The sequence below is a fragment of the Halyomorpha halys genome, unplaced genomic scaffold, assembly GCF_000696795.3.
Source record: "Halyomorpha halys isolate HHAL.00 unplaced genomic scaffold, Hhal_1.1 Scaffold211.1, whole genome shotgun sequence".
Taxonomy (NCBI): domain Eukaryota; kingdom Metazoa; phylum Arthropoda; class Insecta; order Hemiptera; family Pentatomidae; genus Halyomorpha; species Halyomorpha halys.
The window spans coordinates 61,645-76,084 of NW_027105462.1; the positions used below are offsets into that span (position 1 = coordinate 61,645).

Consider the following 14,440-nt stretch of genomic DNA (forward strand, 5'->3'; position numbering starts at 1 on the left):
ATTTTTTTTTAATTCATTTATTTATTTTTTAAATATTTCTTCTCCCCCTCTATTATGTAAATTATCATATATTGATTACCTAATTTTAATATTTTTTTACATTGTTTACTTTAAAATTATTTTCAAATGTGACGTACTTAACTGCCATCCCCACTTCTCCCAATACAAATGGTTCACTCAGACTTTCACTTCCGTCAATTATCCACTTATTTTTTTTTTGTACTTATATTAAGTGTTTGTATCTTTTTTAGCCTTGACGAAGCCCTGCAACGTGGGGTGAAACGTTGGCTCAAATAAAAATAGTACACCAATTTACTATTTGAGTTTAACTGACCGCACCCAGACCAAATTCCATTATTATAAACCACTTCTATTTCATATCAATCAAAATCTTAAGAGTGTTGGTAAAGAAGTTTTACTAAAAAACAAAATAAGTTCCTTTAGTCTATTTTCTCATGTTCTATTTGACATTCTCATCAAACACTATTATAATAATTCATCTTCTTCAATAGCTCTTTTTTTAATTTTTAGAAATGCACTCGTGGCATATTGGAATCTTAACTCTTTATTAACCAAATACAGTTTTTTTTTTCTTTTGCAAAAGTCATTGACCATTCAATCTCTTGCTGCCCAACATAAATTCGATTTTTTCAAATGCTCATTGGCAAATGTTTTGTTACTCAATTCAGTCAGAGAAGGGCATTTCTTAAGGTAGTCTCTATCCATTCTCCCTTGGCCGCACAGTACACATGTAAGATCCCAAGACAGGCCTATCTTGTGGAGATGATTCTACAGAGTCATGGCCAGTTGTCAAACGAAAGTAGGCTACTGCATTTCTTCTTGGGAGGTTAGCTGGGATTAGGTTTTGTAATAAACACTTATATCTTTTCTCTTCCATCTTTTTCATATGTGTCTATTTATGTTTCCTCCTTAACTGTGGTCCTTATCATCCTTTTTATTAAGTCATAGGATCTTAGATGCAGAGATGGGTAAAAATTAGCTATAGCTAAAATTGCCATGGATACGGCCCTAATTCATGAATGAACCATTGATAAATAAATACCGTATCCATGACAACTTTAGCTATTAGTTTCATAGTTACCCAACTCTGCTTGGATGGAATGGTTGAGGCAATTCTACCCCCTGCCTGGCAAGACTATCCGCCTCTTCAGTTCCTGAAATCCTGCAATGGCTCCAAATACAAAGTAACAACAAATGTAGCTTCAAATGGTGAAAAGCATTGAACTTCCTAATATTTTTTATTTGGTTGCTGGCACTTTCTGCTTAGTTTTTACACAAATATATCATAGACAAAAGTACTATACTGTTATCCATTTTCCGAGATATGTAAATTTCCTTTTTTAGATAACTGAGTTTTATGATAATAATTGTATATACCTTTCCATTCTAAGCAACCGGAGCTGCGGCAGTGTACCCTATTGATTTAGTGAAGACAAGAATGCAAAATCAAAGAATACACCCAGAAAGTGGTGAAAGAATGTATAAGCACAGTTTTGACTGTTTTTATAAGGTAAACAAGACTATATATAGTATTATATTAATATTTAAGAAGATGGTCAGGGCTGCGGTCAAAAGTGAAACAAAAATAGTTTACAACTATTTTTGTTTCACTTTTTTTGTTTTCGCAACCCTGACCATCTTCTTATATATCAATTTTTACGGTCAACTATATATACATATATACAACATTATATTTATATTTCATTTATGAGGTATATCTCATTTAATGAGAAAACCAATTTCCATTAATTTCCAATTTTATATTGATTGATTAAACTTAATAATTAACATAGAAAATGGAAAAGATAATGGAGAATGATGAAGAATGGATTAATAAAATGTCTGTTCTAATAAGTTTAACAGAGTGAGAGCATGCTCAGTTTTTTATGTTCAATTTGATAGCTGTTGTCATGTTGACATAATTAAGTGACTGTTTTTTTTAATTCATTTAACCTATATTTATACCTTTCAGTTAACAGGATGAATAACTCCATAAAATTATTCTTAGTATTTTCATTATTTATTCAATAACAATTTAGCATTGAATAAATGGCCATGAGCACAATGCAAATTTTAGTTAACTGTTATATTTATATATTTCTATCATAAATATGAAAAATAAAAATGTTAAAATTTAACGAGAAATATTATTTTTACTGTCGAAAATTGAAGTTTGTTAATCTGGCAACTAAAAGGCTCATTTGGAAAATTAGTACTGAGAAATATTGTCACAGTGAATAATATAGAAATATCTGTCCTGGAACGAAAAGGGATTAATATCAATTCAAAGTAGGATGATAAGTAAAAGTTGCGTTAGGCGCACTGAACCAGATTCATAATAAAAATTCTTTAATAACAATTAAAGTTTAAAAAATTTAAATTCTTTCTCTATTTTAAAATTATGCAGTAACTTTATTATATTACATATAATATATTGACAAATTAATATCAGACCCTAATTAAAATAGTTTCACCTAAAATTAGATTAGTACTAATGGGGTGTATAAAAAAAAAAAATTACCGTTTTATCAAATTCAAGATTTCAAAAGACTATTTTAATCCTATTTGATACTTACCAATACCGAATAATCCCTTTAGAGCATCCTCTAAGCTTGTTTAATCCCATTCGACTTCTTTAAAAAAAAAAGCCTCAGTTTAGTTATTTGTTATCAAAGAAACAATAAACGGCCTTTTTTTTTATATAACCCATTACTTAAATTGAATTACTATACTGCATAAAAATAGTATCAGTATACTTGTTATACTATGACTATAAAACCAGTTTATTATCATAATGAATTGCTAATTTCTCAAAGGTAGTCAAATTTGAGGGGATACGAGGGCTTTACAGAGGTCTGTTACCGCAAGTATGCGGGGTTGCTCCAGAAAAAGCTACTAAACTAACTGTTAACGATTTTATACGAGATCAATTGAAGGAACCCGATGGATCCATACCTCTCTGGGCTGAAGTCTTCGCAGGTGCTACTGTAAGTCAAAATAATTTTCACTGACTTTAGACAGTAAACTTGATAGTTTATATGTATAAATGAGTGTATTGATATATAGTATTTTTCAAAATATGAAGATGGTCAGGGGTGCGGTCAAAAGGAACAAAAAATAGTTATTTCCCAACATTTTGGCACACTTTGTAGAGCTTCAAGGATTCTTTTCACATATATTTATACAATTTTTAACCCTGCCTTGGTTTACTTTTTTTATTTTATTAGCCTACATTATCAAAATATTTATAGATATTTTTTGTATCGTTTTTAGCCCTGATGAAGCTCTACCAAATGTAGCGAAACGTCAGCAAATAAATTGTTCACTATTTTTTGTTCCTTTAATGAACACAAACATCCCCCCCCCCTTATCATCTCCTTCATAGTTTTTGCACACCGTTTTCTAATTTTAGCTACTTTTTAAATATTGCTTGATTAAGCTATCTTAAGTCTCCTGTTCTCATTTTAAGCAAATCTTTCAAAAGTAATATAAGACTATCACTTCCTGGGGGTCTTAGTGGGGCAGGTCCAGCTGGGAAGGATTACCTATTTTTTTGTTATGATCTCCTATTGTGAGATTGTGATATAAAAATTGGACTTCCTCATTTATGTATATCATTCATCAACTATGTTATTGGATTTGAATTGAATTGAATTATTTAAATTTGTTTATACATTTTAGGGTGGAGCTTGCCAGGTGACATTTTCCAATCCAGTGGAAATTATAAAAATCCAACTTCAGGTAGCTGGTGAGGTAAAGGATGTACCCAGGCCCAGTGCTCTCGCTGTCTTTAAGGAAAAGTTTTTTTTTGGCCTATATAAGGTAAGTTAATCAATCATTTATGTTCATTTATAAGTATTGTAACATTCAAGATTTATTAAAATAATTATTAGGAATTTTAAATGTTTCATTATTCTCAGATCTAAAATTAAATTGTGATGATGACAAGGTTTAAATGAATAAGTTAAATATTAACTAGATAGAATTTTATTTTAAAATATTAAACATTATTGACTCTATCTCAGGAGGGGTTCTCTAGAGAAACAGGACAGGATGACACTTAAATAAATTAATGACTATTTTTACAAATCTACCACAAAACTGAACTATTATATAATCTTCCTTGATGATTGGTGATTCTTGATGTCTTCTTTCTAAAGATGCTACCACTGACAGCAGCCTGAGTGGTAAGGTCCACTTGTTTCCAGGACATGTCCACTCTCCCGCCATTCAAGCAAACAAATGTGTCTCTTCCTTTGTCTCATTCCCAATCTTTGATAACCGATGTAAACATTGATTGTAGCACAACGGTTTTGAGTTTTTGTCTCTGACTTTCTTTATGAAGATTTTTCCTTGACACTTATTTTCCTTTAACACTTTTTCTTTAACTGGCTATAAACATAGTCATGTCAGAAAAATAAAAAAAGTTTAAAATATTTGAACCCCCTCTGCTCAATATGGCAGGGATTCAATCAACTTTGGAAGGATGACCATCTTGAATATTTTGAATGATGTTTTTGGACTCCATATTTGACGGAACAAAATTGGTTAGCTTACTTTTTGGTTTAATAAAACAAATGAACAATACTGAAGGTTGATACATAAACTAAAACTTATTATATAAAAAAAATAACTATAAAAAATGAGGATATTACAATATTTTATTTTAAAAAAATCAATTGACTTGAATTTATTTTAGCTGGGTTGAATGAGTACTATAACATATAAATTCAGTAATAATGAGAAGATAGTTAACCCTAACCAACCATCTTCTCATAATATATATTAATTCCGTAAAGTAGTAAAAGTTAAGGGTCAGAAACCATAAAATGATTTATTTATTTTTAAATTTTGCCTCAACTTTGGTATATTACTATATATTGTAATATCCTGTTTTATTTAAATAAATACAAGGGAATTTAATAATTTTGTTCATTGTCAAATAAAGATATAGCTTTGAAGATGAGAAGGTTTAAATGAAAAGATTAAACATCATACATTATCATAACTAGATATGAGAATTTTATTTTAAATTGTATAACATTATTGAACACAATGACACTTAACTAAATTAATAGCTACTTTTACAATTATACTTAAATTCTATGTTGAGCAAAACTAACCAATTTATAATCTTCTTCGCTGTCTGACGATTCTCAATGTCTTCTTTTTAATGATGGTAACCCTGACAGTAAACAAAGGGTTAGTCTTCTTTTAATTTTAACACATATCTCATCCACCGGTGATCCAAACAAAAATCTTTCTTCCTTCGATTCTATACTCTTTTTGGATGTCTTCTTCTGGATGTCTACCACTGACAGTAGAAAAAAGGTGGTCCGCATCACCTCTTCCTGGAGATGTCCTAGTATCCCAGACATGTCCAATATTCCTCTCCATCCAAACAACAAGTGATCTCTTCCTTTGTATGTCTTCAATGTTGTCTTTAATTAAAAAAATCAATTGTATCACAATCGCTCTAATTCACTTGCGATGATTCACTATAAATACTTCATTAATAATTTTTATTGTATTATATTTCTTCTTGAATTAATTTGTACTACAATCGTGTAAGAGAAACAACAAAAGTTGAAAACATTCCATTCTGCGTACTCAACAAAGCAGTAATTCAAATAGACTTCAGAAGGACGCATGCCGCCATCTTGAATTTTTTAAACGATGCATCCTTTTACCATATTTGACTGATTAAAATTGGTTAGCTTGGTTTTTTGGTTTAATACAACAAATAAAACAATACTGAAACTGTTAAGCCACCTCAAAATGCCTCTGTCTCTTTGTAGGAAAGCTTAAATAAAAAAAGGGTGGCTCGGATGGAAACATTTATTTGTTAATACAAAACAAATACATCAATTAAAATATAAAAAAAGACACCTTCTAACATAAAAAAAAATAAAAAAATATAGAACAAAGATTAAAATAAAAAGGTCATTCGATTTAAGCAAAATTTAAATTTAAAAAATTTACAAGTTACAATTGATGAACTCCGATGGGTTAGGGGTCCTGAAGTCTGTTCCGAAAGGTAGGAGAGGATGTTCTCATAATCCATGTCGGTGGGTCCACAAATCAAAAGTGCTCCCATAAATCATGCAGCAAGGTCTGTTGACTACTTTGTACAAAGAGACTGGTCGACTATAGTATACCAAGTCGACAGGGCCACTATACCATACCAAGTCGACTGAACTAAAACCAAGCTTAGGCAACTGTTCATAGGCCACAACTTCTTCTTCAAAATTCTCATACCTAGTTATGATAATGTATAATGTTTAATCTTTTCATTTAAACCTTGTCATCTTCAAAGCTCTTTATTTGACAATGAACAAAATTATTAAATTCCCTTGTATTTATTTAAATAAAACAGGATATCACAATATATAGTACTATACCTAAGTTGAGGCAAAATTTAAAAATAAATAAATCATTTTATGGTTTCTGACCCTTAACTTTTACTACTTTACGGAATTAATATATATGATGAGAAGATGGTTGGTTAGGGTTAACGATCTTCTCATTATTACTGAATTTATATGTTATAGTACTCATTCAACCCAGCTAAAATAAAATAAGTCAATTGATTTTTTTAAAATAAAATATTGTAATATCCTCATTTTTTATAGTTATTTTTTTATATATAATTAGTTTTAGTTAAGTTTCTAGTCATTTCTAATTAAACGTTTTAAAATTAAAGAGAAAAATGACAAATTAGGTAAATTTGACTAATTTTATTGACCTGGGCAGAATAGCCTGCAAAAAAAGTTGTAATTGTCGAATGTTAGGTATGAAATCATATTTAAGATTGTCCATAAGGATAACCAAGTTGGTCAAAACTTTGGACATTTATAGTAATAATCACCAGTGTTTAAGACTTAATTTGGACACAAATTATTTTATTTTAATTATATATCAATGATTGACCGTATTTTCAAAATAAGAAAGAGATGGTCAGGGGTATGGTCAAAAAGGAACAAAATATAGTAAACAACTATTTATTTGCTGACGTTTCACTCCACTCTGCAGTGCTTCTTCAGGGCTAAAAAAGATACAAAACAACTAAAAATATTATGTTTGTACCTTTTTTTGCCTACATTGTCAACATATTTTTAGTTGTTTTGTGTAAACAATAAAGCCTTTCTTTTATTTTGATAGCCTATTATAAATAAAAATATTAATGAAAACAAAATTAAATATTTAAGATTAGTATACGTATAAAGGTTGAACAGTGTAAGGGTTCAACACAAAACAGTGTAGCTGTTCAACCTTTTGCTTTGAACAGCCCTGATGAAGCCCTGCAAAGTGGGGCGAAACGGCGGAAAATAAATATTTGTAAACTATTTTTGTTTCTCTTTTGACCGCAACCTTGACCATCTTCTTATATTTCAATTTTTACGGTCAACTATATGTATATACATATATAAAAATAATTTTAATTGTGTCTTCCAATAACTTCAGAGCAACCGTTTTTCAAAACCACTTCTTGGATTTTTTTTTTTATGTTTTGGACAATTTAACAGTTATCTTAGTGCAATTATAGTCCAGTTGAAACAAATAACTGAAGGTGTAATTAAATTACTCATGGTGTTATTCCTCTCCTACTTGAGGAGATATTAAATACTACTCTAAGTTGTGGAAATAAGTGAATGTTGTGATGCATGCATTTACCTTATCAATATTTTAATTTGTAATAATATATTATAATTTATATCACACTAAATAACGTAATATACATTAAAATTATCTCTTAAAAATACTTTATAGGGTGCTTCAGCTTGTTACTGTCGAGATGTCACCTTCGCAGGGATTTACTTCCCAACTTACGCCAATGTGAAAAAACTGTTCGTCGATGAACATGGATATAATAAACCTCACACTCTATTTTTTTCTGGTTTCGTAGCAGGGATGCCGGCAGCTTTTTTTGCCACACCTTTTGATGTTGTTAAAACTCGATTACAGGTATTTATTTTAATATGTTAATTTTATTAGAATAATTATAAGGAATTTTAACTGTTTTTATTATTCTTAAATTTAAAAAAATACTTGATGCTTACAAGGTTTAAATGAATATATTAAATATGAGAATTTTATTTCAAAGTACATAACATTATTTACTCTATCTCAAGGCAGGTTCTCTAAACAATCATAACACATTAAATAAATTAATGGCTACAAACCTGTTTAATCCTAGGTTGAGCAAACTAACCAATTATATGATCTTCTTTGGAGATTATTGAGTTTTGATGTCTTCTTCCAAAAATGCAACCACTGACCGGTGGTAAAGTAAAATCTTTACTCTAGATAAAGATTAATCAGGTCCTCCTAGCTTCCAGGGACACGTCCACTATCCCGCCATCCTAATCAACAAGTGATGCTCTTTTCCCCTTTGTCTATTACCAACGTTCTGATAGTCGATACTAATAACGATCATTGCACATTAATTTTGAGTTTTTATCTATGATTTCTGATGAAGATTTTTTCTTGATAATTATTCTGTTCCTTATTTTTTCTTAAATTTAGTGAAAATATAATCATGGCAGAAAGTTGAAAATATTTTCATCCATCTGCTCAACATGGCAGTAATTCAACAAACTTCAGAATGGAGCAACCATTTTGACTACTTTGAACAATGATTGTTTTACTCCAATTTGACTGATCAAAATTGGTTAGCTTGCTTTTTGATTTAAAACTAATGAACAACACTGAATAGCAAAACATAACTAAACTATTCATATTTAAAAATTAAATATTTATCAAAAAAGAGAATATTACATTATATATAATTAAACAAGAATTCTTAGGTAAAATTACTTTAATTTATTTTTGTATGAAAAGGTCAAACCGAGGCCAGGACAGACAACTTACAGTGGTTTTAGGCATACTTTTAAAACAGTCTGGAGGGAAGAGGGATGGACTGCTTTCTGGAAGGGAGCAGGAGGTAATCTTACATTTCTACATTACGATTAAATGCTCTGAAAATCATATATACTTATAATGAAAAAAAAAAATTCATATTATGACACATCTAAGATGTGTAAGAAATGGAACATTTTGAAATTTTAATTGATAATTTTAGCTGAGATATATAAAATGGAACATTTTGAAATTTCAATTGATAATTTTAGCTGAGATATATGTTTGAGGTGTATTGAAACTGAAAATGAACTTCATTTTCTTCCAAGATGTACAGACTTTTTGTAAATTGATAATATTCACCAGTTTAGTACCACTTTTGTGGAACAAAAATCAATAAACTCTTTCACAACTCCTAGGCTCAACCCTACTATGTCAATTTGAATTTGAGATATAAAATAATGCATTTATAATTGTTTAAATAAGTGTTAAATAACTTTTAATTGCCTTCAAACCTAATAAATCTATACTATATTATGATCATCATCAGAAAGAGGAAATTTCTTTTTTCAAAGAAACCAAAACATTTGAATTTAGCCAAAGTAATACAAGTAATAAATTTTTCGAGTTAAGAAAATATGCCGATCCAGCCTTCTCCACGCCTGATGACTGTTTTGGGCTACTGCTATCCAGTTTGATGATTCTGTCTATACTGGTTTTGGGCCTTGCGTGTTATTGTATGGAGAACTTCCCTTTCCAATTTCTCGATTCTGCTTTCTAGGGTACCAGTTAGATCCTAGGTCTCGCAGCTGTATCAGAGCTGGCATTGCACACCCTTGGCTTCTGATTTTTAGAAATTGTTTGGGGTTTAAGTATTCTTGACAGAGAGAAGGCACAGTTCACACTTGTTATATGTTGATCTACTCAGTCCATTGATCATTTATTGAGGTAATTATGGAGCCGAGGTATTTGAAACTGTCTACTTTTGGCAACAATTTGTCATTCATACAGACCATGTCGTTAGAGTACATTTTTCAGCAATTATGAATTTTTCTTTATTGCATGCCGATTTCATTAGTTAGTTTATATGTCATGGATCTGAAGCGTTTGAAGTCAGAACAGGTCTGAGGCAAGAAGATAGACTTTCACCAATGCTACTCAACTTAGCCTTAGAGAAAGCGATCAGAAGAAGCAAAAATAATGGAGTGTATGTTGGAATAAAACAAAGTCTTGGCATACTCGGACAACATTGCAGTTCTAAGAAGTAACCAAGATTACAAGGAAAGACAAGTCTTACGAGTTTTTACGAAGCATAGGAAATCGGCTTGTAAGTAAATAAAGATAAAACAAAGTATATGATTGTAAGCTAAAAATCAACTCTAATGACATGGCCTGCTTGGATGGCAAATCGTTAACTAAAGTATACAGTTTAAAATATCTCGGCTCCACAATAATATCAATAAATGATCAAGGACCGAGATAGACCAGCATATAACAAGAGTTAACAGAGCCCTCTTTTCTCTGTCAAGGATGCTCAAATCTGAAGCTAAGGGTGTACAATGCTATGATAAAACCATATTTGATATATGGCTGTGAATCTTGGGATTCATTCACCAGGATTCTGGGGGGTAGAAACCTAGATCATAAAAGATAATCAAAGGAAGAAACTTCTGGTTTAAGAAATAGATGCTAACAGCAGGAATGTCTGGAATGGATAAAGAAAAGAGAAAAATATGGTAGTGAAAAAAACCCTACTGGAAGAGATTGAGGAAAAAGGACGAAAATGGTAGGGGCATTTAAAACGAATGGCTGATGGAAGATTGTGAAGGGGATTGTACTCTTGGAAAATATGTACTTGAAAAAAAAAACTTTTGAGATTGTAATTAAATGGTTCCCTGTGTATTATATCGAATTCCACCGACTACTTTATCCATACTAGTTTTAGATAATTTCACAATCTAGCTCAACGGTGGTAATTTTTTTTTCAAATATTCCTCTAATACCTATTTGTAAAGTTTTGAAGTTTGTTATACTCCCGCCCTCCATGGTAGATTTACTTATCTCACTTTTTAAACAGACACTTATAGCGAGTATGTTGGTCAATGTATAACATGTCACAATCTCACAAGAGATCATAACATAAAAAAAGGCAATCCTTTCCAGCCAGACCCACCCTATTAAAACCCTCAGTGAGTGACAGTCCTAAATCACTTTTGAAATATTTACTTAAAACGGGAAGAGGAGACTTGAATTAAATTGCCCAATATTTAAAAAGCACTTGAAAATTGAAAACGGCGTGAAACCCGCCACTACCGCCCTCCATGGCAGCCTTACTTATCTCACCTTTTAAACAGACACTTACAACCTCGTGACCCGTCCCCATAAAAACCCAAGGAGTGACGGTCCTTTATCACTTTTAAAATACTTGCTTAAAACAGGAATAGGAGACTAAAGGAGATGGTACTGGGTTAGACTGGGGGTCTTAGAAAAGAATGGCCTTTAAACAGAACAATCTGGAAGCAGCCACACAGAACCTAGGTTAAGGAAACTTACTGTTTGAGTGAAAATCCTTATATATATATATTTTTTTTTTTTTTGGATTTTGAGGATGAGTAAATAAGACAACTATATTGAGGCACCATTTTGCATCTTTATTGTTTGTAAAGCCATGCCATTTTGTCTATTTTAGTATGTGTTTAGTAGTAAATAATGCTTCCAGATTGTTCTGTTTAAAGGCCATTCTTTTCTAAGACCCCCAGTCTAACCCAGTACCATCTCCTTTAGTCTCCTATTCCTGTTTTAAGCAAGTATTTTAAAAGTGATAAAGGACCGTCACTCCTTGGGTTTTTATGGGGACGGGTCACGAGGTTGTAAGTGTCTGTTTAAAAGGTGAGATAAGTAAGGCTGCCATGGAGGGCGGTAGTGGCGGGTTTCACGCCGTTTTCAATTTTCAAGTGCTTTTTAAATATTGGGCAATTTAATTCAAGTCTCCTCTTCCCGTTTTAAGTAAATATTTCAAAAGTGATTTAGGACTGTCACTCACTGAGGGTTTTAATAGGGTGGGTCTGGCTGGAAAGGATTGCCTTTTTTATGTTATGATCTCTTGTGAGATTGTGACATGTTATACATTGACCAACATACTCGCTATAAGTGTCTGTTTAAAAAGTGAGATAAGTAAATCTACCATGGAGGGCGGGAGTATAACAAACTTCAAAACTTTACAAATAGGAATTAGAGGAATATTTGAAAAAAAAAAAAAAAAATTACCACCATTGAGCTAGATTGTGAAATTATCTAAAACTAGTATGGATAAAGTAGTCGGTGGAATTCGATATAATACACAGGGAACCATTTAATTACAATCTCAAAAGTTTTTTTTTTCAAGCACATATTTTCCAAGAGTACAATCCCCTTCACAATCTTCCATCAGCCATTCGTTTTAAATGCCCCTACCATTTTAGTCCTTTTTCCTCAATCTCTTCCAGTAGGGTTTTTTTCACTACCATATTTTTCTCTTTTCTTTATCCATTCCAGACATTCCTGCTGTTAGCATCTATTTCTTAAACCAGAAGTTTCTTCCTTTGATTATCTTTTATGATCTAGGTTTCTACCCCCCAGAATCCTGGTGAATGAATCCCAAGATTCACAGCCATATATCAAATATGGTTTTATCATAGCATTGTACACCCTTAGCTTCAGATTTGAGCATCCTTGACAGAGAAAAGAGGGCTCTGTTAACTCTTGTTATATGCTGGTCTATCTCGGTCCTTGATCATTTATTGATATTATTGTGGAGCCGAGATATTTTAAACTGTATACTTTAGTTAACGATTTGCCATCCAAGCAGGCCATGTCATTAGAGTTGATTTTTAGCTTACAATCATATACTTTGTTTTATCTTTATTTACTTACAAGCCGATTTCCTATGCTTCGTAAAAACTCGTAAGACTTGTCTTTCCTTGTAATCTTGGTTACTTCTTAGAACTGCAATGTTGTCCGAGTATGCCAAGACTTTGTTTTATTCCAACATACACTCCATTATTTTTGCTTCTTCTGATCGCTTTCTCTAAGGCTAAGTTGAGTAGCATTGGTGAAAGTCTATCTTCTTGCCTCAGACCTGTTCTGACTTCAAACGCTTCAGATCCATGACATATAAACTAAAAATAATTTTAATTCAAACTGCATTTATACACTTAGTAAGTAGAAGTTAAAAATTTGTTATAGTTAGAATTAAAACTAAACAAAATTAAAAAGTCTTCTCTAAATTAATCTAAATTCTATTCTGTTCAGGAGTTACTTACACTTTAACTGAAGAAGGAAATCTTTTAATAATAATTATTTTTGTTTTTGCAGCACGAGTATGTAGGTCTTCTCCTCAATTTGCTGTTACGCTATTTACATATGAGTTACTTCAAAGACTCTTGTACTATGATTTTGGTGGCCAGTAAGTACTATTTTAATCGAATCAATTTCAACACAAATTTCCAATACTTATGCACATTTATGCCTTGATAAACTAAGGACACAAGGCATAAAATACTGTTTGTTTTGCTCATAACTTTACATTCTAAATTGTAAACATTATTAAGATATTTTAGTTGTCTTTTAAATAACTAAAAAAATTTCTATTTTTTTAAAAGGATTATGTACACGCTGTTTATTTAAGCAATGTTGAATGACTTTATCTAACATTAACTCTAGCTAAATGCCTAGTTCTTTCACTATTCATAAAATTACAAAACAGGAGGTACTTGAAACAGAACTTCTAATTGAAACAAAGTATCTCAGCTATGAACGTAAATTAGCATAGATATACAAAATAATTAAAACCTCTTTCATAATAGTATAGAAAAAAAACATCTCGGAAAGGAGCCAGAGGTAATATTAATAGAATGATAGTACAAGATCCCAAGAGGAGAAGAAAGTCAGTTATTTCACCCTAATTTATTATTACTTTAATGGAAACTAGACCAATGGTTATGCAAGGAGGTGATTTGGTCAGATTCACGTTCGATCAGCAGATTTTTACCCAATTTAAGAGGCTGGGTGGAACCCAGGAGGGCTCCAGAACCCACAGGAGTTGACTCACGGCTACAGTTTAACAGAAAACTATTTTCTGCCCAGCCGTATTCGAACTCGGGTCCTTGGAGTTAGTACCCATACGCTTTAACCCGTGGCTACCTGAGATATATATTTCCCACAATAAATTCACTGACTACTGATTTTTCAGTACATTTTTAAAGAAATGTTCCTTTTACAAAAAACTGTAATTTAAAAATTATTGAATGTAAACAGCTCTGTTAGGGCTCCTAAACAGCATAATGTTTAATATAAACAGGTGGTTTCAAAGATATGGAACTCCGAATGACAATTTTTTTTTTTAACATTTTGAAAAAGTTGCCATTTTTATTCTCCTAAACTATACTTAGCAGACTCATCGATTTTTACTAGTAATTATACAATGTTTTCATTACATTAATTAAAATTGGGATGAAATAACTTTTTTAAGTTTGAGTTTTTTAAAACTAGGCTATTGCATTATGACTTATGATTACACTCA

At 31.4% G+C, this 14,440-nt stretch overlaps 1 protein-coding gene and 1 long non-coding RNA gene across 6 annotated transcripts in view; one reads left to right on the forward strand and one right to left on the reverse strand.

The window, feature by feature from the left end:
• The window catches only part of LOC106679616 (calcium-binding mitochondrial carrier protein Aralar1), a 39,890-nt gene that overhangs the window by 22,513 nt on the left and 2,937 nt on the right, over positions 1 to 14,440 (forward strand). For both annotated transcript variants that reach the window (XM_014418877.2, XM_014418878.2), the window contains 6 exons: positions 1,413 to 1,531; positions 2,838 to 3,008; positions 3,703 to 3,843; positions 7,792 to 7,986; positions 8,863 to 8,965; positions 13,234 to 13,324. In XM_014418877.2, the coding sequence (XP_014274363.1) occupies positions 1,413 to 1,531; positions 2,838 to 3,008; positions 3,703 to 3,843; positions 7,792 to 7,986; positions 8,863 to 8,965; positions 13,234 to 13,324 (820 nt within the window). The remainder of the gene's footprint in view (positions 1 to 1,412; positions 1,532 to 2,837; positions 3,009 to 3,702; positions 3,844 to 7,791; positions 7,987 to 8,862; positions 8,966 to 13,233; positions 13,325 to 14,440) is intronic.
• The window catches only part of LOC106679621 (uncharacterized), a 51,711-nt gene continuing 41,338 nt past the window's right edge, over positions 4,068 to 14,440 (reverse strand). Inside the window, exon 4 of one of the 4 annotated variants that reach the window (XR_010844533.1) lies at positions 4,068 to 4,413. This is a non-coding gene — a long non-coding RNA (uncharacterized lncRNA). Of the gene's footprint in view, positions 4,414 to 7,030; positions 7,067 to 8,862; positions 9,000 to 12,208; positions 13,038 to 14,440 lie in introns of those variants that run through there. The other 3 variants (XR_010844531.1, XR_010844534.1, XR_010844530.1) reach the window with 3 other exon arrangements.